The following is a 27,877-nucleotide window of genomic DNA, read 5'->3' on the forward strand; positions in this document are numbered from 1 at the left end:
CAATCTCATTTGTAATTCATGCTAAATTTGGTGTGACCACAAAAAGTCGACATTTACCACAAGATTTAAGCCTTTTTGGCAAAAATTAACTTCAAGCATTTTCCATAAAAGACCCACTCTGATGAAAATGGTGCTTTCGTGTTTTTATCGTGCATTTCTCTGATGGAGGACATATATAAAGAAAATTAACCTTAAAACTGCATTTCTGACTATTTCTTTATTCAAATCATTGTGAATCAGGAGCAGATAAATGCCGTTTGGAAAAAAAAAGCTTATCTGTGATGTAGAAAATATGCTGGGCGGGCCACAAGCTCCCTGCTCAAAGCTCTAAGTAACAGGGATGGGAAGGGGGGCGGGGTTGCTCCGCACCAATGGTCCCGCCCACAGCTCTGAGGCGAATTTCTAATGAACAAGTGCTGCTCTGCAGAAACTCTGTCTTAGAAAATGACAAACTAACAAAGTATTTTCCGGAGTATAAGTCGCACCAGCCTAAAAATCCATTATAAAGTAGAAAAAAACACAGATAAGTCGCACTGGACTATAAGTCACATTTTGACAGGAAATTTATTTGACAAAATCTGAGACCAAGAACTAATAACTTGCACAACCTCATATGACACAATCATAGCAGACTGTTTATCTCATAATTTCACAGTAAGTCTTTCTCATACTTATTTATTTATTCTTTTCATGAAGCATCATTGGCCAACTAATACTCTGTTTTCATCCTGTATTTGTAGAAACAGTTGTCATTTTTATTGCATTTCTGAATCTATGAAATCATTGGAAAATAGAATATTATGTTGTTAGCCTTCAAGATCTTACTGTAAAAAACGGTTTGCTGATTCTCTGAGTCACTTAACATACTCTTAACACTTAACATACCTCATACATCAAATTGACCCAGGAACATCATCTCTGTTCCTCACAAATGAACATAACAGGAGGGTTAACAATGTTTTTATTTCAATTTATTTCTAATATAAGTCGCTGCGGAGTAAAAGTCGCACCCCTTGCCAAACTATGAAAAAAAGGGCGACTTACAGTCCGGAAAATACGGGTAAAGCTTTTGTAGTTTGTACTTTCAGGCGGTGAGGAGCTAATAATGTTAGAACATTACATTTAGTTTCTGAGTCATTTCTGTCAAACGTTTCACAATATTATCCAATATAAACAATAATTAGCTCATTCAGACGGATCATATGGGGGGAGATTCTTGCATGAGGCCTGCTCTGATATCGGCTGATCTCGAGTCAAAGTGGGTAAAGACTTTTCTGATTGACCATCAGGCATCTGGTATCTCTGCGTGAGGCCTCGATGCTGGATGTTTGGGGTTAGCTCAGGTTGTTGTTAATGGAGCTTTTCACTGCTGGAGGTGCACTGCTTTTCTGCTTCAGCACACCTTTTATTTGTAAGGCTTTGTGTCGACTCCTGCTGAGTTTTTTTTTTTTCTTTTTTCTGTTTTTGCTTTTGTCAGTTTGGTTCTCCTCGTTTTCAGAAGCTTTGACCTGTCTTGAATGGAATGTGTACATTTACCTACGGATGCAGACGGAAAGCAGTGCAACGACTCCCTTGTGTTAGATCGCAATGAAAAAAAGCTTTATTGTAAATCTGAGATTCCATGCAAGCTGGTCTGCGCAGGATGTGATGTGCAACGGGAAAGTTTTTTTTTTTTTTTTTTTTGCTACACTGGCATGTTGGCTTATTGCAATAATAACGTGTTGGTGTTTAAACGGAACAATTTCTAACTTGCTGGCTGACTTTAATCCTGTGCTACTGCATGAGTTTCCCCATGGCTTGGTCTTGGTACAGAACTCTGAATCTGATTGTCAGACATCTGGTGATGCAGAAGCTATGACCAACCAGAGTTCTACCTACAGCTGCCTCCAATTGTAGTGATCCAAGAGCGATTTCTCAAATCAAAAACCGCTTTAGGCATCAGTTAAAGAAGGAGTAGAATCTCCAGATGCAAATAGTTTCTCTGTTATGTTTTATCTCAGGCAAAACGTGAAGTGAATTCTCGCTTTCGTCTGCAAATGAGATTCAGAGTTTGTCCAGGTGTTAAGATGCATCACCTAATCATGCACTCCTCCTCTCTTTGCATACCCATGCATGCCCCACACATGCTCACATACACACACACACTTACATGCACGCACATGTCTACATTCATCCAAATGTAGGAGGCAAGTTGCTGTGCTGCGACTCATGCCCAGCTTCCTTCCACCCGGAGTGTCTGGAGATGGACATGCCAGAGGGTGCATGGTCCTGCAGCGATTGCAGGGCAGGGAAGAAGCCACACTACAAACAGATTGTCTGGGTGAAGCTGGGAAACTACAGGTAGGCAGAGAATATACTGCAACGCTTTTGCTTTTGTCATTTTCTGTCTGGTCACAACAAAAAGAAACATTTATCTTTATTCCTTTCGTGTGTGGAAGATTTTTGGTGAGGCACTCGCATAAAAAAACAGCCTGCAGGAAAAAAAAACATCAGCTAAATGCACAGCTGAAGAGCTTAAGAGATGCAAACGTGCATCATGTTGTTGTTTTTTTCTCCACACCGACCGCACAAACATCAGAGCAACTTTTAGGATCAGTACAACAAATATGCTTCTCACTTCTCTCAAAAGCAGAATGTGGTATTTTTTTGTAGATGCGAGAAGTCGGATAATTTAGAGCGACGCAGAGATTTAACACGCGCTCCTCTCTGCAGCATCTGAGAGCTTCATAGGCTATATGATGCTTCCATCTACCTGTGCTGGTTATTTCACTAAAATAGGCTCTACCTCCAGCTGCTTTCAATCTGTAGGGATTTGACTTTACAGGTTATGTCTTTGTTAATATTTAAACTCATTTCATAACTTTAGTCAGTTTTAGCAGAAGAAAAATATCAGAGGGATGTCATTTCTGTTTACAGAGCTTGGCTAAAAATCCTCAATTAGAAAATACTTTTAGAAGTTGATTTATTTGCTTTAAAGCAAAAACAACAACTTTTGTGTTTTAATGCTCATAATACAAACAGGAAAGTTTCACCTTTAAGTCTTAAACCACCAGTTAATTGAAAATTTATTTTTATTTATAACACCAAAAAAAAGGTTTTGGAGAATTTTTTTTTAATAAATTGTGTTTTACTCACTGGTTTTTACTGAACTTGGAAATAACATCGACCGTTTTCTTTTCTTTTCTGGCTGTTTCCCCCAGTCCTACTGTGTTTATGTTTCACACAAGATTATTTGTTTTAACCCTGGAACACTGTCGCCGGGTGATTTTCAAAACTATTTACATGAATTTCAATATGTCGCGTGTCAAAGAGTCTGTGCCTTCACTAGGGAAGTCTCACATGTCCCAGGAATGGGTGGACCAAAGACCAAGTTTCTAGTATTTTATTATTTTTTAGGAATTTTTGGTTCTCAAATTCCTAATTTTTCAGTAAATTTTCAGCATGTTTTTAAGAACTCACTAAGTTCTTCTTTATCTTTTGGTTTACACTAGGGCTGCACGATATGAGGAAAACTCGCGATATGCGATATTGGTGATTAATATCGCGATAACGATATAATTTGCGGTATATAAACAAATAGCCAAACAACCAAAAACATAATTTCCATTTCATTGCAACAGTATAAAAATTATACTCCAAATGACCCTTGTCGACATAGGAGGCAAACATCAAACATAAAAGGGCTCATCTGATTGATCAAAAACGTAAACGGGTCCTTCCGATTGGTTAAATGCATAAAGGGATTAATTTCATTTGTTCACCATTTCAGGCTGCCATGAGTTTGTTTTTGCACATTTGAGGTAACCATTTATTGCGATTTTTGCCGTCTTTTGCGGTATGCATATTGCACAGCTTGATGTCGCGATAACGACAAATTTGCGGTATATTGTGCATGCCTAGTTTACACATACCACAGCTGAAAATATTAGAAAACCACTCTAATTTATCATGTGTTGTCATGTTTTGATCAATTTTTTTATGACAGGTACTTTTTGTTGGGTATGTTATATCGGGTAAAAAAAGTGACTTCTATTTCAGTGTCATTTTCACACCATTGGTTTTGGTATGATACTAATTCCCGATTTAATACTTGATTCTTTATCCAATTGCACATATTCTCAGAAGCTTCTCTTGGATTAATCAGAAGAAAAACATAATTGGAATCTGTCACTCGCACTTGTCTTCTCTCTATTTATGCGGCCTCTCGTTCCCTGGCAGGTGGTGGCCTGCAGAGATCTGCAACCCTCGCTTGGTGCCGTCAAACATTCAGAGTCTTCGTCACGATATCGGCGACTTCCCCGTCTTCTTCTTTGGCTCCCACGATTACTACTGGATCAACCAGGGCAGGGTCTTCCCTTACGTGGAGAACGACAAGAACTTTGTCACGGGCCAGATCAACATCAACAAAACGTTCAAGAACGGTAACGCCGAGGATCTGCTTCTTGTTGGAAACTCGTATGAAGATTGATACGAGATGCTCTTCATGTTTCAGCTCTTGAAGAAGCAGCACGGCGATTTCAGGAGCTCAAGGCACAGAGGGAGAGCAGGGAGGCCCTAGAACAGGAGCGCAATTCTCGCAAACCTCCACCATACAAAGTTATCAAGGTAATCATTGCGTAATATAGATCAGAGTCCTTCAAAATAGTACATTTATTGAACTTTTTTTTGTTTTTTCTTGCTCTTCTTGTGTCTACCTGTTTCAAAAAAGTCCAACAAACCTGTGGGGAAAGTTCAGATGCACGTAGCTGACCTGTCGGAAATCCCACGGTGTAACTGCAAACCCGTAGATGAGCATCCGTGCAGCATCGACTCCCAGTGTCTGAACCGCATGCTGCAGTACGAGTGTCATCCACAGGTCTGCGCATCTTTTGTCCTTGGAGTGGCAAAGCATCAATATCCGTGGGAGAAGTTGTTGAATCAAACCTCCTGAACTGCCTTTCCTGTATGTTTTTGTTGTTGGTGTCAGGTGTGTCCTGCAGGAGACAACTGTGAGAACCAAAACTTCACCAAGCGCTTGTACGCAGAAACCGAGGTGGTGAAGACGGAGGGCCGGGGCTGGGGGCTCCAGACAAACCAGGCGCTCAGGAAGGTGCGTTCTCTGTTTAGACTTTTGCCTCAGAGCATCAACTCTTCTAAATACAATGTTTACTATCATTTAAAACTGGAGGTTTTTATGGTAATGTTTGGGCTACCTGGAGTTCTATAGATGAAAAATTAAAGTCATTCAATATATACATTTACACGAAATATCTGAGTGAGGAGGAGAAGGAAAACTTTGACCGGAAGTATGTAAATAAAAGTACAGAAAAAATTATATATCACAAAAGTCATCACAATAATAGGATATGGACAATATCCAGGAGGATTACACATTACAAAGCAAATGTTACATGTTTTTTAGGCATTTTTTGTTACAATTTATAGGATTCTGCTTTTTCCTATGTGGGGAAAAAAAAAGTTTTGCAGCCCTAAATCGTATTGAAAACTGTGTTTTAAGCTTCTCCGGCATGTACCCTTAAAGTTGTGGAAAAAGCAGAAATGGTTGTGAAATGTCTTTTAGGTGATGAAGATGCAGATTACAGTTCTGTTTAGAATATGAAGGTCTTTTCCTTGTATTTGTTTATTTCCTCCCCTGTGCTTCTTTCAGCTCAAGTCTTTTCTTCTGTGCTAATTTAATGCAGAACATGTGACGAGAACTTTAACTGAGGAAGACTTTTAATTCTTTTACGTTTTGCAAAAAAACTGTACTTCCTAAAATGAACCCAAAGCTGGGTTTGAGTTTTTTTTATACACAAGTTTTTACAAAAACATTTGTGATTAGGCCCATTGGTATCATCCCACAACATAATTACTTATGTTAAATAAACATCTTATTTCATATAATATACCCTATAGCACAGTCTGTGCCTGACTTCTAACTTTAATGATGTGATATTTTATTTCAAAAATGTCAAATAAAATAGGTTTAAGCTTAAAAAAGCCACTAAAAAGTAAGTTTGCCAAACTTTTGTTACTTTATTACAGAGTTTGACTTTTCCCAACTGTTTTGTAAATCATGAATTTAAGTTGTCAGGAGTTGCACCACATCTCAAAACACTTTATAGGAAGAAAGCTTTACACAAGACATTATTTAGCATCAAATAATAATAATAATAATAAAAACAGATTTATCCACATACACGGTCAAAAGCACAAAAATGTAAATGTTTTTATTGTTAATTCGATATAGCAGAGCAATAACACAATTACAAATAATTAAAAGCTATTTCTCTTGTTTTTGGCTGAAACTTTGAGTTTTTCTGAATCAGAATCTGATCGTTTTGCTCACATCCAACGTCTCCTCTAGGCTTCCTCAAGTAATGGCGTCTTATCGGGGAGGCGGTTTTGTTGATGCCTGCAGGTGTCCGTGTGATGCGTAAAACACGGTGAATGTGAAACGCCTTTGTCTCCAGGGGGATTTTGTGGCCGAGTATGTCGGAGAGGTGATCGACTCGGAGGAGTGCCAGCAGCGAATCAAACGAGCGCATGAAAACCATGTGACCAACTTCTACATGCTCACCCTCACCAAGGTAACATCGCTAACGTGGCCGCCTGCAGGGTTAGCCGTAAAGTCCAGGGTCACAAAAAGTCCTAAATTCACAAATTTACAATAAATACACTGGAAATGTATAAAAAAATGACTTTTATTCTGATTAATCAGTTTTTTAATATTTCTTTTTGTGTCCAAGCTACAGTTAAAGAAAGATCAGCTTGATCTGTTTCTCAATTCACATGTTTTTTTGAAAGGTATCACAAATATTTAACAAAAGAAGAAGACAGTCTACGGTTAACAAAGTGCTCATGAGCCTCAGGAGGAAATTTAACACAACCCAGTTTGAAAGAAGTTTTTTTTTTCTCTGGTAGGGTTGACTCCAGTGAAGGAGGACATGTTTACTGACTGAATCTGTTGAAATAGGCGTTGTACTCAGTTTGAAGTGACCTTAAGAGGGTCCTAAAAGAACGGGGTCAAATGGGATCAGCTTCAAGTGAATGGAAAAACCAGATTGTAAAATAAAAGATTTTTGAGACAAAAACAGGCCCCTTAAGTCAAAAATTCTCGTCCCATTGGCACATTTTCTTTATAGAAGCAAAAAAATACATGTGAGTAAATCAACAAACAGGGTAAGAAAAATGGTCTTACCAAGAATTCTAATTTTAAAAAACATTTTTAGACTTTAAGACGTGTTTTCTTATTTTTATTCTGCTTTCTTAATACAATTGTTTTTCTTGCAAGACAGAAAATAGGACAATTTTCTTTTACATCTGTGTAGCCCAGTCGAAAATTTGAAAGAAAGAAAAAAGAAATAAATCTTAGACTAGGCCACTGAAAGATTAAAATTTATTTTTTGAAAAAAAAAAAAGTTCAATGGCCACTTGTTTGGGTTTGTTTAACAAGTTTTCTTATTCCATTGGGAATGAAGTTATTTTGGTTTTGTATGTTGTAAAAATTGATTTTGCCCCACAGCCTAACCTGTATGTATTTTTTGTTAAGTCTGAAATTTGATTTGTTATGTTACCTGTCCGTATAATGAGCCATCCATTCAGAGATAAGTGGGTGTGTCTAAGAGGTGCAATCGAAAACAAACGTTTCACTAACGGGCAGAGACAGTCAGACCTTGGTGAGGAGCGGAGCTGACGCTGAAGGCTACGATTTTTTCAAGTTCGACGCAGAGTCAACTTTCTGTTAAAATTGTGGACACTGTTTGTCATACGAGTCTTTTTTGGACCCTGTGGAAGACTGAGCACCTGTGGAAGACTGAGCACCCGTGGAAGATCGAGCACACCCTGCCGGTCGTCTGAGCGATTCCAACCCCCAGGCCTCAGAGATTCCCGCCTCCGCTGTCCTGCTGTGCAGCTGGATGACGCTGAGTTTGCCTGCAGAGCATTTTCGCCCGCCAACAGTTGCCCTAACCATCCGATAAGTGAGTACGTGCACGTTTTTTTTTTCTGCTTGCTTAGCAAGTGAAAGGGCCCTCTTCAGTTTTTGGCCACAACGCACCCGAGCATCGATCAGGCCTGCAACAGAAAAAAAAAAAGTAAAAAGGGGACTATACCAATATTTTGTTGCTGTGTTTTCAGTGTAAGGAACTGATTTTTTTCTTTTTCTTTTTCCCACCTCTTCTTAATTAACGTAAACTGTATTTTTTATTTATTTTAACTGTGTGTGGGGGTTAATTTAAAATAAAGGAAAAAAATAATAAAATAAGGTTGTAATGTTTAAATTCAAATTATTCTTAGTAGGAAAATTCTAATGTTAAATTCCTGTTAAGTGGAGGCACCGCCGATTTCCAGTATTGTTTTTTGTATTAAATTAAGTGATTTTTGTATTTCCTGTTACCCCTAACTAAATCAAATTAGACGAATCCAGGACACCGCCCTTAGTAATACGACTTAATAACAGAGGGTTATTCGTCTAGTTACATGGGATAGGTGTTACACAATTGGAGGCACCGCTGGGATTCAAATAATAAAATTTATATGTCATTGGCTCTTTTGAAAACAAAACAATGGCTTTTAAACAAAATCACAGTGTTCCAAATGTAAGCAACTGGTGTAGAGGTGAAGGTGTGGATACGTCACATGCTCTAATGGCAATGGGTATTTCTGAAGAAACTCCGGTTGACACTGTTGAACTTGCACTCGAAACCATAAAAGCTATTGGCAAAGTGAGAGTACGAGACAAAATGTTTGATCCAGATAGCAACACAGTAACTGTGCTTTGCGAATGCCGAGAAGAAATAGATTCAACTAAGGTTCCTACCGAACTGGTTGTCGATGAAGGTGTTAAGTGGACTTTAGTTACTGTTGAACGAGAACAGAGTTCTGGCTTATTCTCAGAAAAACTGGTCAAGTTTCTCCAAGATGAAGGAAAATCTCTTGATGATGTAACTCAGCTATGTAGTCCCGTTCTTTCTGCGAACCAAAATGCTGAATCTGTCATTCGTGCATTGAATGATTTAGCACAGTCACCCAAAAACAATGAACATAGTTCCTACAGGCGTCTAAGAACATTTTCTGGAGTCCATCCTACTCCACCTGGAGAAGATAACTTGGATAACTGGATGGAACAAGCTAAGTTCATGGTGGATGAATATGAGTACACAGACAGGGAGAAAAAACGAAGAATCGTTGAAAGTCTCAAAGGACCAGCTTTGGAGATCATCCAAGCTGTGCGCATGTCAAATCCTGACGCAACTCATATGGATTACATTGAAGTCCTCGAGAGTACTTTTGGAACTGTAGAGTCAGGTGAAGAACTGTATTTTACATTCAAAGCTCTTCACCAAAAGCCGAATGAGTGCCTGTCAGATTTCTTGCTCAGATTAGAACGAACATTGAATAAGGTTGTGAAAAGGGGAGGCCTAAACGTCCATGAAGTCAATAAAGCTAGACTAGAGCAACTCATTAAGGGTGCCACTGAGTCTGATATAATGCTACTTAATCTAAATCTTAGAGAGAGGCGAAGTGCCCCCCCATCATTTCTCAGTTTACTCAAAGAGATTCGTGAAGAAGAGGAGCATGAATTAGCCAGACAAAAGCTCAAAAAGCCATCAAAACAGTATGTTCGCAGTGTACAAACCACTGAGTCGGAGCATAAAAAAAATGAGTCAGCTGATCTTCAAACAGAAGTTCAAGAACTTAAGGAAAAATTAAAAGCACTAAATAAACAGTCAACAGCAAGCAAACAAGGGTCCAAAAAAGAAAAAAAATGCAAAGCAGAATCCGATGAAGTGCAAAAACTGAAAAGGGAAGTTAAAGCTCTCCAAAATCAGATAAATGTAATGTCAGTAAAGCCAAAAACATATACAACAGACACGGGTTACTACCCCAGATACAAGACTGAGTGCAGTGCTAAACCTGCTCAGTCAAAACCAAATAATACCAAAGAGTCTGATTATTTTTGTTATCATTGCGGAGAAAACGGACACATTGCTCCAAAATGTACGGCTCCGGAAAACTCGCAAAAAGTGATACAAAAACTCATAAGACAAGCCCGACGTGGTACTGATGCCCCTAGAGAAAGAAAGAAGGATCAAAAAGAGCATATTGCTCATGTCAATAAAACCAGCGTACCCATTCATAACTCAGACATCCCTCCGGGTCTGATTGGTCCATCTTCTATTGCCGAAATCAAAGTCAACAACATTTCCTGCAAAGGTCTTATGGATTCCGGGTCCACAGTGACCATTATCTTTGAGGATTGGTATAAGAGAAATATCTCACACATACCTCTCCAACCAATTTCCAGTCTCGCGATCTGGGGTTTATCTGCAGAGTCATATCCCTACTGTGGCTACGTAGTCGTGGAAATGGAATTTCCTGAAGATGTGACTGGTGTTAAAGGGCCAGTTACTGTTTTAGCCCTCATCTGTCCTGAACCTCCTCAAGGTCATGAAACTCCAGTTGTTGTGGGCACAAATGCTTTTCTTTTCCGCAGGCTCTTTCAGATTTGCAAGGAAAATGACAGTGAATGTAAAATCAGCTCTATGAGAGTTAAAGCTGTTTACGATCAAATAAAAGTTCAGCCACCGCAGTCAAATACAGAAGAAAAACCAATCGGACAAGTTAAATGGCCGGGACCAGGTCCACTTACTCTAGCTCCCGGTGAAAAGTTTAAGGCTACGTGCACCATCGAGCATAGAGCTACAAACTCGCAAGATGTAGTACTGGTTGAAGCTCCATTTGTTTCTCAACTTCCCTCTGGTGTGTTAGTACAACCAGGTGTTCTTCTGGAGAGTGATATTGATGAGAACAGTTTCACTGTGCTTTTGCAAAATGAGTCAGAGAAGCCCACCTGCATTCAGGTTGGGACTGTTGTTGCAGAAATGCACACTGTTGACATTGTCACAAATCCACAAGCCCTGGAGTCAAAGCATACTGCTTTAGACGCCAACCTTTTTGATTTTGGTGATTCTCCTGTCTCGGAAGAATGGAAAAACAGACTAAGACAAAAGTTAATGGCACGACGCAATGTTTTTTCCCTTGATGAATGGGATGTGGGACTAGCAAAAGATGTTGAACACAAAATCCGATTAAGTGACTCAACCCCTTTCCGAGAAAGGTCGCGACGTTTAGCTCCAGCTGACATTGACGATGTGAGAAAACACTTGCAGCAGTTGATAAAGCCAGGTGTTATCAAAGAGTCTCGCAGCCAATACGCATCACCAATAGTAGTTGTGCGTAAAAAGAACGGTTCGATCAGAATTTGCATTGACTACAGAACCCTAAACAGTCGGACTATACCTGATCAATACACCATTCCGCGTGTAGATGACGCCTTGGATTGCCTTACTGGTAGTAAATGGTTCTCCGTTTTGGATCTCCGAAGTGGTTATTATCAAATAGCCATGTCGGAAGAAGACAAGGAAAAAACTGCATTTATCTGCCCCCTCGGATTTTACCAGTTTGAGCGCATGCCTCAAGGAATTACCGGAGCTCCAGCTACTTTTCAACGGCTGATGGAGAAAGCTGTTGGTGATATGCACCTGCTCCAAGTCATCGTGTATCTGGATGACATCATCGTGTTTGGCAAAACGCTCGAAGAACACGAGCAACGTCTCCTAAAAGTATTAGATCGACTCGAAGAGTATGGTCTCAAAGTGTCCATTGACAAATGTCAGTTTTGTCAGTCTCAAGTAAAATATGTCGGACACATAGTGTCAGAAAAAGGCATTGCGACTGATCCCGAAAAAGTTGCGGTAGTTACAAACTGGCCTGAACCAACAGATCTCAAGACCCTAAGATCTTTTCTTGGTTTCTGCGGGTACTACCGCAGATTTATAGCCAACTACTCAAGCATAGTCCGTCCCCTAACTGAACTCACCAAAGGCTATCCACCTACGCAGAAAAATAAGAAAAACAAACCAAAAGATTCCTCCAAGAGTTATTTCAAACCATCTGAGCCATTCAAAGAACGCTGGGATGAGCCTTGTCACAAAGCGTTCGAAACAATAATCCACCATTTGACAAATGCCCCGGTGTTGGCCTTCGCGGATCCCACCAAACCTTATATTTTGCACGTAGACGCGAGCATGAATGGTTTAGGTGCTGTCCTTAACCAAGAGCACCCTGAAGGTCTTAAACCAGTCGCATTTGCTAGCAGAAAACTAAGCGACTCTGAGCGAAACTACCCGGTACATCAACTTGAATTTTTGGCTTTGAAATGGTCCGTTGTCGATAAATTTCATGATTACCTCTATGGTGCAAAATTCACCGTCAGAACAGACAACAATCCGCTGACTTACGTACTGACAACGGCCAAACTAAATGCAGTTGGACATCGCTGGCTTGCAGCATTAGCCACGTATGATTTTAACATCCAATATCGGCCCGGTCGTCACAACATCGACGCCGACCTCTTATCACGTCAGTATAGTGATACAAACCAATGGACAGATGTGCCTAAATCAGCAATAAAAGCTATTTGTAAAAAAGAAACCTCAGCCAACTCATCCAGATTTGCTGATCAATTGGGTGTCCCCCCAGCAGCGATCCCAGAAGCTTATGCTTTTCCAGTTAGTTTGAGCGCACAGTTTATTGATCAACTGTCACCCAAAGAGCTCCAAGTTGCTCAAGATCTTGACTTAGTCATTGGTCCTGTCAAACAAGCCATTCATTCAGGCAAACAGGCTGTCGTAACCAAGACGGATTCCCCTGACATAACATTATTATGGCGTGAAAGACCCCGCCTCAAGTTAAACGAAGGACTGCTGTACCGATTGAGAAAAATACCAAACGGTACAGAAAACAAACAGTTGCTTTTGCCAGAACGATATCGAACTAGTGTTATGAAATCACTACATGATGATTGTGGACATCTTGGAGTAGAAAAAACCTCAGAACTGCTCAAAGATCGATTTTATTGGCCACGCATGAATGCAGATGTGGATCAATACATTAAGACATGTGGACGCTGTATTTCACGAAAAACTCTTCCACAACGTTCCTCACCTCTTAATCAAATCACGAGCAATGGTCCATTAGATCTTGTTTGTATTGATTTTCTCCAAATTGAGCCAGACAACAAAGGTATTCAAAATGTGCTTGTAGTAACTGATCATTTCACTCGTTACGCACAGGCGTTTCCAACTAAAGACCAGAAGTCAGTTACTGTCGCAAAAGTACTGTGGGAAAAGTATTTTGTCCACTATGGATTGCCCGCCAGAATACATTCAGATCAAGGTAGAGATTTTGAGAGCCGACTCATTAAAGAGCTACTCTCTATGCTCGGCATTCGAAAATCCCGCACATCTCCTTATCATCCCCAAGGCGATGCGCAACCTGAACGGTTCAACAGAACACTTCTTTCAATGCTGGGAACACTGGAAAACATAAAGAAACATAACTGGAGTCAACATATTGGTCAGTTAGTACATGCGTACAACTGTTCAAAAAATGAATCAACCGGATATTCGCCATACTTTTTAATGTTCGGTCGAAACGCCAGATTGCCCATCGACATCTGTTTTGATGCAGCGTTTGAGAAAAACACAGAAAACTCCCATTTACAATACGTTGAAAAAATGAAAAAAGAACTGAAACATGCCTATCATCTAGCAACAGAGAGTGCAACTAAAAACCATCTTAGAAACAAATCTAGATATGATCAACGTGTGATAGACCAACCACTACAAGAAGGTGACAGAGTTCTTATTAGAAATGTTGGCCTTACTGGAAAACACAAGCTGCAAGACAGATGGAAGCCAATCCCGTACGTTGTAGTAAGAAAACTACCAAATCTACCCGTCTATAAAGTCGAACCTGAACAAGGACCAGGAAGTGTCAAAACTTTGCATAGAGATCATCTTCTTCCTATTGGTTACCTTGTCAGGATTCCAGAAATTTCAAAAGCAATCAAAAGTGTCAACCCTCCGATCACAAGACAGAGACAAAAATATCGTCAAAGTGAAAGTTACTCCCACTCTGGGATGAGCAACTCTTCTTCAGACTCAGAGTATGCGTGCGAGTACCCCAAAAAGGACCAAGTTCAAAGATTAGTCCAAAGATCTCTAGGATCAGTGTCCGACAAATCAAACTGTGACAAGTCCTCCTCTGGGGGTGAACCAGAACATGAAACAAATGAAAATAATCATAATGAAAGTGAACATTCAGACTTTGAACCTGAAACGAATGAAGAAGAAACAGACACAGACACAAATGTTGAGAGTTCAAAACACAGGAAATCAACTCGAGAAGTGAAGCCAGTCATTCGATTGAGTTATGACAAACCTGGAAAACAAACTGAGGAACCTGTAACCATAGTTCATCATGGTATGGTTATTCAGTTGAACCTTAGTTCGCATGACAATCTTCCCAAACCTAAGAAACACCTTAAATCTTTGTATAGATATTGACATTAGATGAGGACATCTAAACCTTTTAGAACGGGGAGAGTGTAGCCCAGTCGAAAATTTGAAAGAAAGAAAAAAGAAATAAATCTTAGACTAGGCCACTGAAAGATTAAAATTTATTTTTTGAAAAAAAAAAAAGTTCAATGGCCACTTGTTTGGGTTTGTTTAACAAGTTTTCTTATTCCATTGGGAATGAAGTTATTTTGGTTTTGTATGTTGTAAAAATTGATTTTGCCCCACAGCCTAACCTGTATGTATTTTTTGTTAAGTCTGAAATTTGATTTGTTATGTTACCTGTCCGTATAATGAGCCATCCATTCAGAGATAAGTGGGTGTGTCTAAGAGGTGCAATCGAAAACAAACGTTTCACTAACGGGCAGAGACAGTCAGACCTTGGTGAGGAGCGGAGCTGACGCTGAAGGCTACGATTTTTTCAAGTTCGACGCAAAGTCAACTTTCTGTTAAAATTGTGGACACTGTTTGTCATACGAGTCTTTTTTGGACCCTGTGGAAGACTGAGCACCTGTGGAAGACTGAGCACCCGTGGAAGATCGAGCACACCCTGCCGGTCGTCTGAGCGATTCCAACCCCCAGGCCTCAGAGATTCCCGCCTCCGCTGTCCTGCTGTGCAGCTGGATGACGCTGAGTTTGCCTGCAGAGCATTTTCGCCCGCCAACAGTTGCCCTAACCATCCGATAAGTGAGTACGTGCACGGTTTTTTTTTCTGCTTGCTTAGCAAGTGAAAGGGCCCTCTTCAGTTTTTGGCCACAACGCACCCGAGCATCGATCAGGCCTGCAACAGAAAAAAAAAAAAGTAAAAAGGGGACTATACCAATATTTTGTTGCTGTGTTTTCAGTGTAAGGAACTGATTTTTTTCTTTTTCTTTTTCCCACCTCTTCTTAATTAACGTAAACTGTATTTTTTATTTATTTTAACTGTGTGTGGGGGTTAATTTAAAATAAAGGAAAAAAATAATAAAATAAGGTTGTAATGTTTAAATTCAAATTATTCTTAGTAGGAAAATTCTAATGTTAAATTCCTGTTAAGTGGAGGCACCGCCGATTTCCAGTATTGTTTTTTGTATTAAATTAAGTGATTTTTGTATTTCCTGTTACCCCTAACTAAATCAAATTAGACGAATCCAGGACACCGCCCTTAGTAATACGACTTAATAACAGAGGGTTATTCGTCTAGTTACATGGGATAGGTGTTACATCTGTAAAAAAATAAAGGCGACTTTAAATAACTTAATTTGGTCGGAGCTGGAAGTAACGTCACATTCACTCAATCCAGTCCTCTTGTACAGTTAATGGGATGGCCAAGAGCCAAACTTGAAAATACAAAACAGCAGCTGTGAGCAACAGTTTTAAATTTATAGTTTATTTATTCAAGTTTTCAGTAGTTCCTCAATTTTTTCCCCTCAAATTTTCTGCATTTCTTTTAAGTTTGCAGTGTTTACTTTGAGTTAAAAACTGTTTTAATTTATTAATTTTTCCAATTGAGTCTATTTTTTTCAATTCACTTTAAGCTGATCCTGATTTGACCCCATTTAAAAGTTTTACTTTTAAGTTGTGGAAACTCTGAGTAAACAAAACCCGGAAGCACCATTCATAGAAGAGCGTCTTTGACCGGTCCTTATGTCCACCCCTCCCTCTAGGATCGGGTAATAGATGCTGGTCCAAAAGGAAACTCGGCCCGTTTCATCAACCACAGCTGCAACCCAAACTGTGAAACTCAGAAGTGGACCGTAAACGGCGACGTCCGCATCGGAATCTTTGCCCTCTGTGACATAGAGGCTGGTGGGTTCCCAGATATGCTCTGTGTGCTCAGAACCCAGCTTGGATTTATCGTTTGTTCTCCGTTTCCTGGTGTTTCTACAGGCACAGAGTTGACGTTCAACTACAACTTGCACTGTGTGGGGAACCGGAGAACGTCCTGTCACTGTGGGTCAGAGAACTGCTCCGGCTTCCTCGGGGTCCAGCCGACGGTGAGGCCATCAGGCGTCATCGGCAGCGTGAGCTCTGCGACTGGATTTGACACGCCTCCTTGCCGTTTCTTCCAGAGCGCTCTGGTGATGGAAAAGGAAGAGAAGGCCAGGAACGCCAAGCTGAAGCCGAAGAAACGGAAGCTGCGGCTGGAGGGCAAACACACGCACGAGTACTTCTGTTTCTGCTGTGGAGACGGAGGAGAGCTGGTGATGTGCGACAGGAAGGACTGTCCCAAAGCATATCACCTCCTGTGTCTCAACCTCACCAAGCCTCCATACGGTACCAGCTGAAGGAGCTCTGATCTTTCTTTTCCTCTACAGGCATCAAAATTCAGGAGGAAGTCTGAAGTATTTGTGAGACGGTTACCTCTGTGCTCACTTACTACCAAAAGCTTTTGAAACTGTGTTGCATTTTTTTTTTTTTTTTGCTATAAGCCAACATTTTATTTTGCTAATTCAAGTTTTTTTTTTGTTATTTTGTTATTCGTCATGGGACTCAAATAAAAAGCTTTGGCATATCACTCAAAAAATATGAATTTGAAACCTTGATTTTTTTTGGGATTTTGATTTCGATTTTATTGATTTATTTCAAGCATTGTAGTCAAAGCAATAAAGAATTTACACATATTTATCAAACTCATTACAGAAATTATGAAATGCATAGATTAAAAAGACAGAAAACAAAACAAAAATGTCACTTAAATCATATATGCTTAATTAAATACAGTGATCATTAACTGAGGTTTAAGTAGAGTTTGATTTATTGCTTGAAAAGGAGTGGGAAGAAGCAAGCTTATATAATCCCACCCCTACTGAGTTCATTCATTTGTTAGTTTAACAGTGTTTTTAAATCCAGTTCTGATCAGATAGATTCTTTTCAAGAAACAAAATCCAGTGCCTAGACTTGATTGAGTTCATTAGCTTGATTTTTTTTGAGAGAAAGTAAAAACGTTAGTTGATTTATGATTTTAAAGAAAACTTTTGTCATTTGCATGATGGGAATAAATATTCCTTTTCCTGCGTTTTCCTGTGATCCTCTTAAACCTCCTGCCTGTCTGAAGAGTGACCCCTCCTCCTCCTGTCTGCAGGACGCTGGGAATGCCCGTGGCACGACTGCAGCGTTTGCGGCTCCCCGGCCTCGTCTCACTGTGACTTCTGTCCCCGCTCTTTCTGCACGGATCACGAGGCGGGGGCACTCACCCCCTCCTCTCTGGACGAGCGCCCCTGCTGCTCCAGCCACAACCCGCTCAGTCCGCTCGGCTCCTCCGGTTCCAGCCAGCGGCACAGCTCCACTCTGAGCCCGGTCAGGGTCAAAGAGGAGCCGGAGGGGGAGCAGGCGGCCGCAGAGTGATGTCTCAACTCCCACAATACCTCATTCCCAACAAAGTATGCCCTGATCTCCAGCTGCGCACTCCACAAGGGAATTCCAGTGCTTTTTTCTGACTAATGCCGTGGCCGCCGCTCAGAGCCGCCGTGCTGTTTTGCGGCTGGAGCTGAGCGATGGGAGTGATGAGAGGGGCAGAGACCACAGAGAAGCGTGCGCTGTTTCCTCTCCTCCTTTGCCATAAAACACTCTGCAGCTCAACTGTGCCCATCGGGGGGGGGCAGAACATCACCTCATTGTGTTTTCTTACTATTGTTATTATTTCGCAGCTGTGGAATTCTTAAGTGTTGTCTCGTCGTGACCCTCCTCAGTGAACGAGGAGGAGGAGGAGGAGGGCCGCTCCTCTTCTCGTTGAAAGCGCTGCGGTCGGCTCCTCCAAGTCGGGACGGCTTTAACATCGAGACGAGCCGGCGTTTCTTCACCCGTCATCCAGCGAAGGAGCAGCTGGGTGAATACAGCCCGTTTTTGTGCAATTTGTTTTCTTTTTCAGGACCACACTACATTCCAACCATGGTTTTATTATACTTATGGATATAGATGAATATAATTATATACAGTATCTATGTTTGTTAATGTTTACAGACAGATTCTCTCACTTCATCTCGGTGAGTGGTGTATTATGTTTGTTTAGGTGTTGAACATTAAGCAAACCTTGTGAAAATAGTCTTATTAAGGTGAAATATAATGGTATATAGTGTCATGGTATGACATTACAGAAGTACTTGTGATTTCATATTACCAGTCTCACTTGCCATTGTGTACATAATTGGCTCACAATATTGTAAAGTACTTAAAGGTCATGGGGGCAAAGCCTTGTGTCTCTTGTTGCTCCCAGAAGAATGAAAAAGCTTTTCTAAACCAACAGGTATCTGTCATTTTCTTTTCTTTTTTAGAGTTTCCGCTGTCACGCGTCCTCCAGGTAGTCCTTTGTAAAGTTCGACTGAGGGGGCCCAGCTTTTGTGATCCCCGGTGCTGTCTTAAAACTGTTGTCCTACAAGCCTTAAGTTCAGTTTTTCAGCTCATCCGGCCCAGATACAGTGCAGTTACTTTTTTTTTTTTTGCCAAACTTCTCTGATAAGCACTTTCACACTGCTACACCTCATAGCTCGGGTAGAAATCATAAAAAACAAGTGTTTCAAAAAGTAAAAAAAAATTCTTCTTATGTAATAACATAGGAAATCATGCTGTTAGTTTTTTATTTTTTATTCAGAAATGTTTGGAGTGCTGGGCCTTTTTCTGTTAGCTTTGTTTTGATGGGCATTTTTTTATTTATTGTTTTGGACCCCCTTTCCTTTAAAAAAAAAAAAAAAAAGCCCTGGTGTCCTGCAGGGGTACTTTTCTGTTCTCACCTGGAGGATGAAATCCTCATTGCTGGGCTTCAGAGAAACATTAATGGTGTAACGGTAGTCCAGTATAAAGTTCAAGCACCAACTCCTGTACAGTGTTTTTAATCACTCATCTATTCAATCAACATTTTTTGTATTTAGTGAACCACATTTGATACAAATTTAATTTTTTCAAACACCAGTGAAGTGATTAGTCTCTTTTCTCACTGTGTAAAATGAAAAAGGCAAAAATGGAGAGAAAAATAACTTTTTTCTTTTTTTCTTTTCTTTTTTACTTGTCATATCCAATCATTTGCACACATTTAAGTGTAATGATTCCACATCTGGAAACAGCAGCTGCTCTTTTGTTTCAGAGCAGATTTGACCAGAACACGAGTGATGATCACCAGAGGAAGCTTTGTTTTTTTGTTTTCATCCAAAACCTTTTTTTTGTTGTTGTTTCCTTCTTGTTTCATATAAAGTTGTGTCAAAAGTTGATCCGCAGGGGGAAACGATGCCAGTGTTGCCAAATCCTTGTCTGTTCGTTAAAGGTGTGGTTGAATCCCGAGAACATTTCCTCTTTTAAGATAAATATCTGTACTTTGGAATCTGAAGGTGCAATTAGTTCTGTTTCGTGTAACATTTTTTTGAATACCTGATGTATTATCTGTCATAGGCACACAAATTCTGAAGCATCCCAAATAGGAATAAAACCTCAAATCATTTAAGATTAACAGGGGGTTTACTTAAAACTTGATGCGTTTCCTGCCTTAATTTGTAAAAATGTGATTCTTTAAGAAATTAGTTATGAGGTTGACAGCTTAATAAAAAAAAATAAAAAAACACAGGGAGACTCCCTAATCCTTTATCTGTTCTTTTTCAAGAACTTAATTTGTTTTAGTTTTCAAATCCTGTTTAAACAATAGAAAATGTTCCTGTGAAATTTAAATTTTCTCAATAGTTGTTGCATATTCTACCTAACGGTGAATTTTGGTTTCTGTTTAAATTGAAACGGTTTTAAAAGCCTTTTTGTGTGAGGCTTTGAATAAAACTACAAAAACGACAATTATAAATTTGTGTCCGATTGTTAAACACTGAGTAGGAAGGATAAATGCAGCAGAAATGTTCATTTTGATTTGTCTGCTTACAAAATTTCCTCTTTTTTTCTTTAATCTTTGATACTTGTGGATGCTTTTACATGCACACCATCACTGCTTCCACTTTTTTTTTTTTTTTTTTTACAATTTCAACCTTTATTTTCCAAGCCTGTGCAACACAACTTGAATTTGTGACTTTATTTTTGATATAGAATTAGTTGGACTGTGTTTCATTTTATGCACCCTTGACTGTGCTTCAGAAAAAAAAGTTTGCTGCTGATTTGTTGAGTTATTCCTGTTCGCAAGCCTTTTTTAAGTGAATGTTTTTTAGCTTAAGTGCATGCTTCCATCATGAAAAGATGTATTTTTGTTTCTTTTTCCCCCTTTCATATTGCACAGAGATTCTGCAAAACCAAACAGTCCTTATTTGTCTGGGCACCTGCAGAGAGCACAATCACCATCCTTTCTTTGTGCCAGTTTGCCGAGCTCACACAGCAGCAGTATTACAAATTAAGATGTCCATGCTTTCACCTTCATGATGTGATGGTGGTTCTTTTTTTTTTTATTTAAAGACAGCATGTTTATTCTCATTTGTGTCTCTTGAATTTGGCTGAGGAGGATTTTTCACTTCAATTTAGGCGAGGCCACCCAGTTTGTGTCGTCAAAGGGCATATTTCAGTTCACTGTGACGTTTGGTTTTCTTGTGCAGTGTCGATGACTGTCGATAAGTTTTTACTTGACATGCTGTCAAATATTGTTGAATACAAAAATAAATTCACATGCATAAGCACTCATCTCTTCACTTGTAGTAAATTGCTTTCAGTAACCAACTGGACTCATGAATATCTCTCTCTCCGTGTTGCTTCGATGAAACCGTGGATGAACACAAAAGACCATGTTACTTACTGTTCAACCTGTGTTACTGTATACTACATATTGTTGAGGAACTTGTAAATAGTTTGCATTGAAATTGCATAGACTCATGTTACCGTTGCGTGCTCTTTTTGCCTGTACAATTCTGCTTCTAAATGTGTTTGACTGTTGAGACGACACTCCTTTTGTACATGACTGTCTTTTTATTTGAGAATATTGATTCTGTCCTTTTTCATTCTAAAGTTGGGTTTGAAGAGTTCAGACATGCCTGAAGTTTGACTTTAATAAAGCTGTACTCTGTCTCAGTGAAGTGCTACTCCCTGATGATTCAGTTTGGTCCAAATTAAACATGAATCTGCTCAGATCCACTTGTATAAACATTTTATTTTATTGATGTATGATGTGCAATCCCTGTTGTTAAAGAAAAATGACAAAGCCAAAATATTCAAGTTTTAATAGAAGTGTGTACTTTTTTGGCCTCTAGATGGCGCCATGGTATTGATCTGTTTTGGTTAACGCTACGTAGCTCCTCGCATCCAATCATCAAGGTGGATTAAATAAATCCCTGTTACTTCCGGTTTAGAAACTTTTTTTTTTTAAAGTGCAACTATAAAAAATGTCATATGAAACTTATTTTAAAGTAATATTCCTTCGAAAGAATTTAAACAAACTGAGAAATTTACATTTCAGGTAAATCCCCCCCCGCCGCCGCATTTTTTTAAATAAATATCTTACTACAAAAAGTTTTTTTCGTTTAGTTTTTGATTTATGTGTATATATGCATACACTTACACATTTATTTTCTGACTAACGTTTGGACTTTAATTTTAAAAATCTGAACCGGAAGTAGCTATGACACCCACTAGCTTAACGTGGCTCTACTGTAACATCCCTGTTTCCTTGTATTGAATTTCCCCGTAGCTCATAATAGAGGATGACTGGGAGAGGCTATCGATAACTGCACTTCTTTATTGGAGAAATGGGAGTTTAAATATGGCACGCTAAAGGTCAGTATTACACGTAAAATCGTGTTTTGATTGCACGGAAATGAGCCAGATGTCTTGTTTGACAGATGTTGCTAACTAGCTTTAGCAGACTTTACCAAGGGAATGGTTTGATTTATGCGGCTTCTGACCTGGTTAATCTTGTTTTAGACTAGAGATTTATTACAGAAAAGGGAAATTCTAAAATGTTGTTTTACCTGAGCGTGTGGCCTTCAGGTGCAGCTTGTTGGCTTTAATGTGATTTTCAAATCAAACCTTTTTTATTTTCATTTATGATAAAACTCCAGCTGAGCATAGCACGAAACCTGAGGAAATTTGAATGTTATAGATGTTTTAACAAAGCTTCTCAGCATTTCCTGGTTATTGTATGTAAGCGTTTCTTAAAAATGAATAATCTAGGTTTAAACACCTTTTTTGTAGCTCTTTTTTTATCCACAGTTTTTTCATTTTTAAGTGACTTTTAATGTAATTTTTGTAATTTTTTATTTTTACAGATTTATTAGATATTTTTGTCTGTGGTCTTTTGAGTTTCCTTGCCTTGTTTATGAATTAGCTTTACAAGTAAACCTATAAATAATCCAAATTAATCCTAGCAATAATCCTGCAAAACCTGTAGAACAGCACTAATATGAAACCTAGGTGCTCTCTGGGGGAGGAAATGGTATTCTTTTTACTTCTTTGCCTTACTTAATCAAAGACGATATTGTTTTGTAGATTGTATTTGGGGGGGCAGCTCAAATCACTTCTTTTTATTCAAATTATAACAAATCTTCTCATTGAAATTACTTTAGTTCATGTTTTTGTAGTGGTCATAAAATTTAATCCATAGTAATTTTTAAGTTTTTGATGCTAAACCTTGTAAATAAACCTTATTTAACTGTTGCACTTTGTAGAAAATCAGAAAATGGAATCATCAGTTTTAAGACGACAAAAACTTTTCTTAATTAACTTAAAAGAAGAAATATGTGTCACATACTAAATTAAGTCAACCTAAAAAATGTTCCTCCTTTCTTTTTCAGCTAATTTTGAATAACTTTTTTTTTTCTCCTTCAAATATATTCAAACAGAGGTGGAGTGAGCATGTTTGATGTTGACTAAAGTCCAATCCCAAAACCAAGATGAAGATGAAGAGGAAGCTGCTGCGTGGGTTGTTGTCAGAGGTTTCCGTCCGGCTGGTGTTGTTCTTGGTGTTCCTGTACGTTGTGCGCTCTCACCTGCACGTTCAGTGTTGCTGTATGAGCCCATTATCTAAAATGCAAATGCTCTCATCTTGTGCTCAGAGTGACAGAGCAGCTTCCTCCTTTCTACCGGGAAATCCAGCCAGAGGAGATGTGGCTGTATAAATTCCGTCGTGTGGAGAGAGACCACGTGCCTACGTCTCTTATGTTTGTAAGTGTGTGCTTGCATTGATCTGAAACTGGTGGCTTTTGTTTGAATGCTAACTCTATTATTGTTGGTTCTTGTGTTTGTGTGTCAGAGTGTCGCTGTTTTCACCCCTCTGATTGTAATCCTGGCTTTCACCTTTCTGAATAAATCGGAACGCGGCGATCTAAAGGAAGCCTCCCTGGGTAAAAAAAAAAACACCTTTTATCGTATTTTACTCCCGTTTGTTGCTGAACTCTTCAAGTTCACTTGTCTTTTTCATGATTCAGTTGTGTTTCCTCCTGTGATCCAGCTATGACTCTGACTCTGGTTCTTAATGGCGTTTTCACCAACGTCATCAAACTTGCTGTCGGCAGGTACGCTGTATGCGTCTCGTTGTTGCATGAGATTGTCCTGGTGCATTGAATCCTAAACGTGTCCTTTGCCTCGCCGCGTCTTCCTTCAGGCCCAGACCAGACTTCTTCTACCGTTGTTTCCCAGACGGTCAGATGAACGTGGACCTGCGCTGCAGCGGTGACCCAGATACTGTCATGGAAGGCAGAAAGAGCTTTCCCAGCGGCCATTCTTCCTGTAAGAGCCCATTATGGCCAACTTTCCTTTCAGTGTTTCAAAGATGTACCAAGTGATGCAGAAGGGCTTAGGTTTAAAAATACATGTAGAAAATTGAAATGTATACAAAGAAGAACCTTCAGTGTTACTGTATGGTGCATCCTCTGCTCTCTGGTCCTTACTTCCTGGTTAAAATATCTGATGCCTCTTATCGTCCTCTCTGCTTTGTCTCAGTTGCCTTTGCAGGTTTGGGTTTCACCTCTTTGTATATTGCGGGGAAGCTGCGGTGCTTCAGTGCAGCAGGTCAGGGCAGAGCGTGGCGGCTGTGTACCTTCCTTACCCCGTTGCTGGTTGCGACTGTAATCGCTCTCTCTAGAACCTGCGACTACAAACATCACTGGCAAGGTATGAAGCTAAAGTGATTTGAAAAAAGATGCACAGACATAAAAAGACAGATCAGGTGGAGAACAGATTGTAATTCAAACAACGTGATTAAAAATGATGAACAAATAAGGCAAGACGAGTGTATTTTGTATAGCACAATTCATCCTCAAGATAATTCAAGATTCTTTATAGAAAAATACAAATTAAATACACATAGATCAGGTCAACAAATGTCAAATGACAAAATTTTTTAGGTGAAACAGTAAATTTACTAAGCTGACATAAAGAGAAGAATTAAGGAAAGAGCTTCATCTGACGAACACTCAGCTGAAAGAATCATTTTAGTCTGAACTTGAGTGGAGGCTTATCCATCCTGTTTCAGGTTTTAGCTGCATTAAACTGAAAGTCATGTTTAGTCCTGAAATCATTTGATCTTTTCTTTATTGCTAACATCAACTTTTCATTCATATTCCTCTGTGTGGTTTCCTCCTCAATAGCTTCTGAAGGATGAACAACAATCACTGGATCGGTTTATAGGTTACATTGAAGCAAAAGGAACAAATGAGACAAGAAAGATACAAAGATTCAGTACATCAAATACATATATACATCAAACCTATTTAGAATATTCACAGAGTTATTGGAAAATAAAGGAAAAAAAATATGCTACATTCTTAAAATTAAATTATTCCTAATCAGAAATGGACATATTTGCACTTATACAAGTACAGTACACATATTTGTATTTATTGATTTACATGCATTACAAGCATTCCAAATGATGGAATAAGATGACAACATAGATTTAGCAAACCTAATTCAGATATGCTAATTAATTATCCTCTGAAAGCAGTTTTGCATTATTTCATTAAACTTTAATGCAGATTTTCATCATGTATTAGATGTATAATGTCTGCTGATTATCATCAGAATACATCTTCACAATATTCCAGTAATAGCTGCTAGTACTTGCTACATATTGCTGATCAAGCAATGAAAATCAATTGCTTATAGATTTGAATCAGAATTGATTAAATCCATGAAATCCCATGATTGTCAATGAATTTTGTTTTGTTGTAATTAACAAAAGTACTTAAAGTCAACGTGCAGAACATAGTCTGGATTGTTTCCGAAACAAAGAGTTCCCTCTCCTCTCCATGCAGATGTGTTGGTGGGCTCTCTGCTGGGTCTGGCCTCCGCCTGGCTCTGCTACAGACAGCACTTCCCTCCTCTTCAGGACGCCGACTGCCACAGACCTCTCAGACACAGGGACACGGTTCCCGCTGCACAAGACCGCAAGCTGGCCAACTCCAGCTACATCCTACCCTTATAGAAGACTTGGCATTACTCTCGACTGCTGTTATTTTCAATGGGGTACAATGTAAATTCCTGGTTTGCACCTTTAGGACCCTTCGTTTTATGTGTAGAACAACAATCTTCCGTCATCAAGCTGCATAGTTAAGGAGATCGTCTGAAATGACAAACGTGTTAGCACACAGTCCAGCTCCGCAAAGATCTAAACTGGTAACCATGACAACAAACCACAGCACAAATATTTTAGGACTCCTCTGCTGATCCCGATGCTACTACTAGCAGATGAGCGTCTCAGCTTCTTCACCAAAGGTCCACTGCTCCTCACTCTCTATCAGCTGTTGCTCAGTTAGAGACCAATTTTGTAATTTTCTTTTTTCTTTTCCCCAACAATCAAATGTGAGACGTTAAAGAATCTGCCTGAATATTATGTTGGATTTGTGTTGACAGTATAAACAAGCTGAAAGAAATGGTCGTAGAAGATGGGATAGTTTCACAAATTTTACTACTAGTTAGTTTTATGTTCATGTGACTCAAACTTGTATAAATAATCTGGAATACAGTTAAAAAATCTAAGCCTCAGAAATAGTTTTCCCATAAAAAAAACAGACTACTTCATTTATAAATGACTTTTTCTTAGAAATTATATTTGAACAACTCCGTTAGCATGAATTTGTAATTGCTGCCTATGTTTTGACTGCTTTAAGTCTTTTAGTCTTCCTATAGCATATTTTGAATGTTTCTATTGCCAGATTTCTTTCATCTGGAATAGCCTTTTTCTGTCTAAATCACAGCATAACATTCGGATGTAGCATTCTTACTTTTGGCTTTTCCTTTAGTGCCTGCTGTGCTCCACTGATAATCACATGCCAGATTTAGCTGAAAAGCACACCTTAGAGGGATTAAGAAAGTCGAGTCTTGTTTTTTTTATGACACACCTGCTTAAGCGAGCCTGTTTGTGGTTAAAATGTGTGCACATGTAGGTTTTTGGAGGAAGGACGGATCTGTAAGACGTTCCTCAGTTGGTCAGGTGATGAATGTCGCCTCTCAGTCCTGCTGGTCAGGTTTTCTTTGCTGTGAATGGTTAAAATGTTCTTTTCAATTTAGGAGTTTCTTTTTAAAAAAAATGTCAAATGTTAAGATCATTCCTGTTTGCTAGATTTGACATTTACACTGCTGTTATTGTTTTTTTTTCCCAGGTAAATCTCCTGTTTCTGTTTTTTCACTTGAACCGGGTCAGAGTTTTACAGGGCCAGAGCACTTTCTTCAGTTTCTTGTTTTTGTCTCTTCCAGAAGAAGAAAACAAAAGAATGGAAAATGTTGTGCCTTCATTCACCACTTTAGTCACGTCAATAATTGAATCAGGATCGATGCTATTTGTCTTTGTTGTAAATCACCGTCTTTTTATTGTCCTCACCTGACATTGACAGAAAACACTTCATTTAAAGTGGCATGCAGCGTGTAACTCTCAAAAAACTTGAACTTCTTCTCATAAATGTTTTTTTAAGTGAAAATACTGAGAATATAATCTGCATCATGTGGACGGAGGAGTCTGGAAACCCTAAAGACAAATGTTTACTCAGTCTGTTACTTCAGATGAATTGTGCAAAAGTATTTGAACTGGAAGCATGTTAATTTATTTGAACTCTGGCTTCTTTGTTCTGTGAAAAGTGTGTTGATAGAATTATGTTTCACAACAGTCTGGTTTTACTTTACAGCATTTTGATGCATGCTTGACTGCTGAACTCAGACAAACTCTTCCCATTGCTCTGATCTATTCTTTGAACTTTAACCCTTCAATACATGTATGTTGGAAACAGGTTACTCATTTTTTTTTTTTAAATCTTTTGTCATTACAAACGCCTGCTATGTTGTAAAACTGAGACAGCATCACGGTTACATGTTGCGATGCTTTTGATGAAACTTGTTGGTGACTCTTAACTGTGTTTTGGAATAATTCTGCAATGCTGCCTGTTCTTTGCACTTTTTCTTTTGGGTCCATTCATGCTTTGGAGTTGAGAATAACAAGCGAGATGATTGACTTCGTGCTAAAGCTAGCCAAAAATCAGTTCAGTATGGTTCTGTATGTTAGTGTTAGGAGTAATTTTAAGAAGTCAAATTGAAGATTAAAACTGTCTTGAGATAAACTGACTTTTGACTTGTTTTGTCCAATTTAATTTATTTTAGCG

The 27,877-nt window shown here is 39.1% G+C and overlaps 2 protein-coding genes across 8 annotated transcripts in view; both read left to right on the plus strand.

Moving 5' to 3' along the window:
- nsd3 (nuclear receptor binding SET domain protein 3) overlaps nt 1-21,421 on the plus strand; it is a 35,085-nt gene extending 13,664 nt beyond the window's left edge. For all 6 annotated transcript variants that reach the window (XM_011478896.4, XM_011478898.4, XM_011478899.4 and 3 more), the window contains 10 exons: nt 2,184-2,340; nt 4,219-4,421; nt 4,493-4,605; nt 4,709-4,855; nt 4,967-5,089; nt 6,453-6,569; nt 16,049-16,190; nt 16,272-16,378; nt 16,454-16,658; nt 17,467-21,421. In XM_011478896.4, coding sequence (XP_011477198.1) covers nt 2,184-2,340; nt 4,219-4,421; nt 4,493-4,605; nt 4,709-4,855; nt 4,967-5,089; nt 6,453-6,569; nt 16,049-16,190; nt 16,272-16,378; nt 16,454-16,658; nt 17,467-17,729 — 1,577 coding nt within the window. In that variant the 3' untranslated portion in view covers nt 17,730-21,421. The remainder of the gene's footprint in view (nt 1-2,183; nt 2,341-4,218; nt 4,422-4,492; nt 4,606-4,708; nt 4,856-4,966; nt 5,090-6,452; nt 6,570-16,048; nt 16,191-16,271; nt 16,379-16,453; nt 16,659-17,466) is intronic.
- A 460-nt stretch (nt 21,422-21,881) lies between these two features.
- Nucleotides 21,882-27,835, plus strand: plpp5 (phospholipid phosphatase 5). 2 transcript variants are annotated; one of them, XM_004072180.5, is made up of 8 exons: nt 21,882-22,064; nt 23,129-23,256; nt 23,342-23,450; nt 23,539-23,629; nt 23,737-23,800; nt 23,890-24,014; nt 24,228-24,398; nt 25,541-27,835. In XM_004072180.5, the coding sequence occupies exons 2-8, from the start codon at nt 23,180-23,182 to the stop codon at nt 25,708-25,710; spliced, it is 807 nt and encodes a 268-aa protein (XP_004072228.1). In that variant the 5' UTR covers nt 21,882-22,064; nt 23,129-23,179; the 3' UTR covers nt 25,711-27,835. The 2 variants fall into 2 exon arrangements, with proteins under 2 accessions (XP_004072228.1, XP_078809348.1); XM_078953222.1 differs by lacking the exon at nt 21,882-22,064 and adding an exon at nt 22,071-22,430.
- Nucleotides 27,836-27,877: the final 42 nt, after the last annotated feature.

This window comes from Oryzias latipes, chromosome 9, assembly GCF_053564925.1.
Source record: "Oryzias latipes strain Hd-rR chromosome 9, Olatipes_Hd-rR_3.1".
Lineage (NCBI taxonomy): Eukaryota > Metazoa > Chordata > Actinopteri > Beloniformes > Adrianichthyidae > Oryzias > Oryzias latipes.

What these genes read in the sequence shown, in the direction of transcription:
- plpp5 (XM_004072180.5), top strand. Translation starts at nt 23,180, where the DNA reads ATGAAGATGAAGAGGAAGCTGCTGCGTGGGTTGTTGTCAGAGGTTTCC. An exon ending in TCCCAGCGGCCATTCTTCCT is followed by an intron (nt 24,015 to 24,227) that starts GTAAGAGCCCAT and finishes GCTTTGTCTCAG; the next exon opens with TTGCCTTTGCAGGTTTGGGT. An exon ending in CTACAAACATCACTGGCAAG is followed by an intron (nt 24,399 to 25,540) that starts GTATGAAGCTAA and finishes CTCTCCATGCAG; the next exon opens with ATGTGTTGGTGGGCTCTCTG.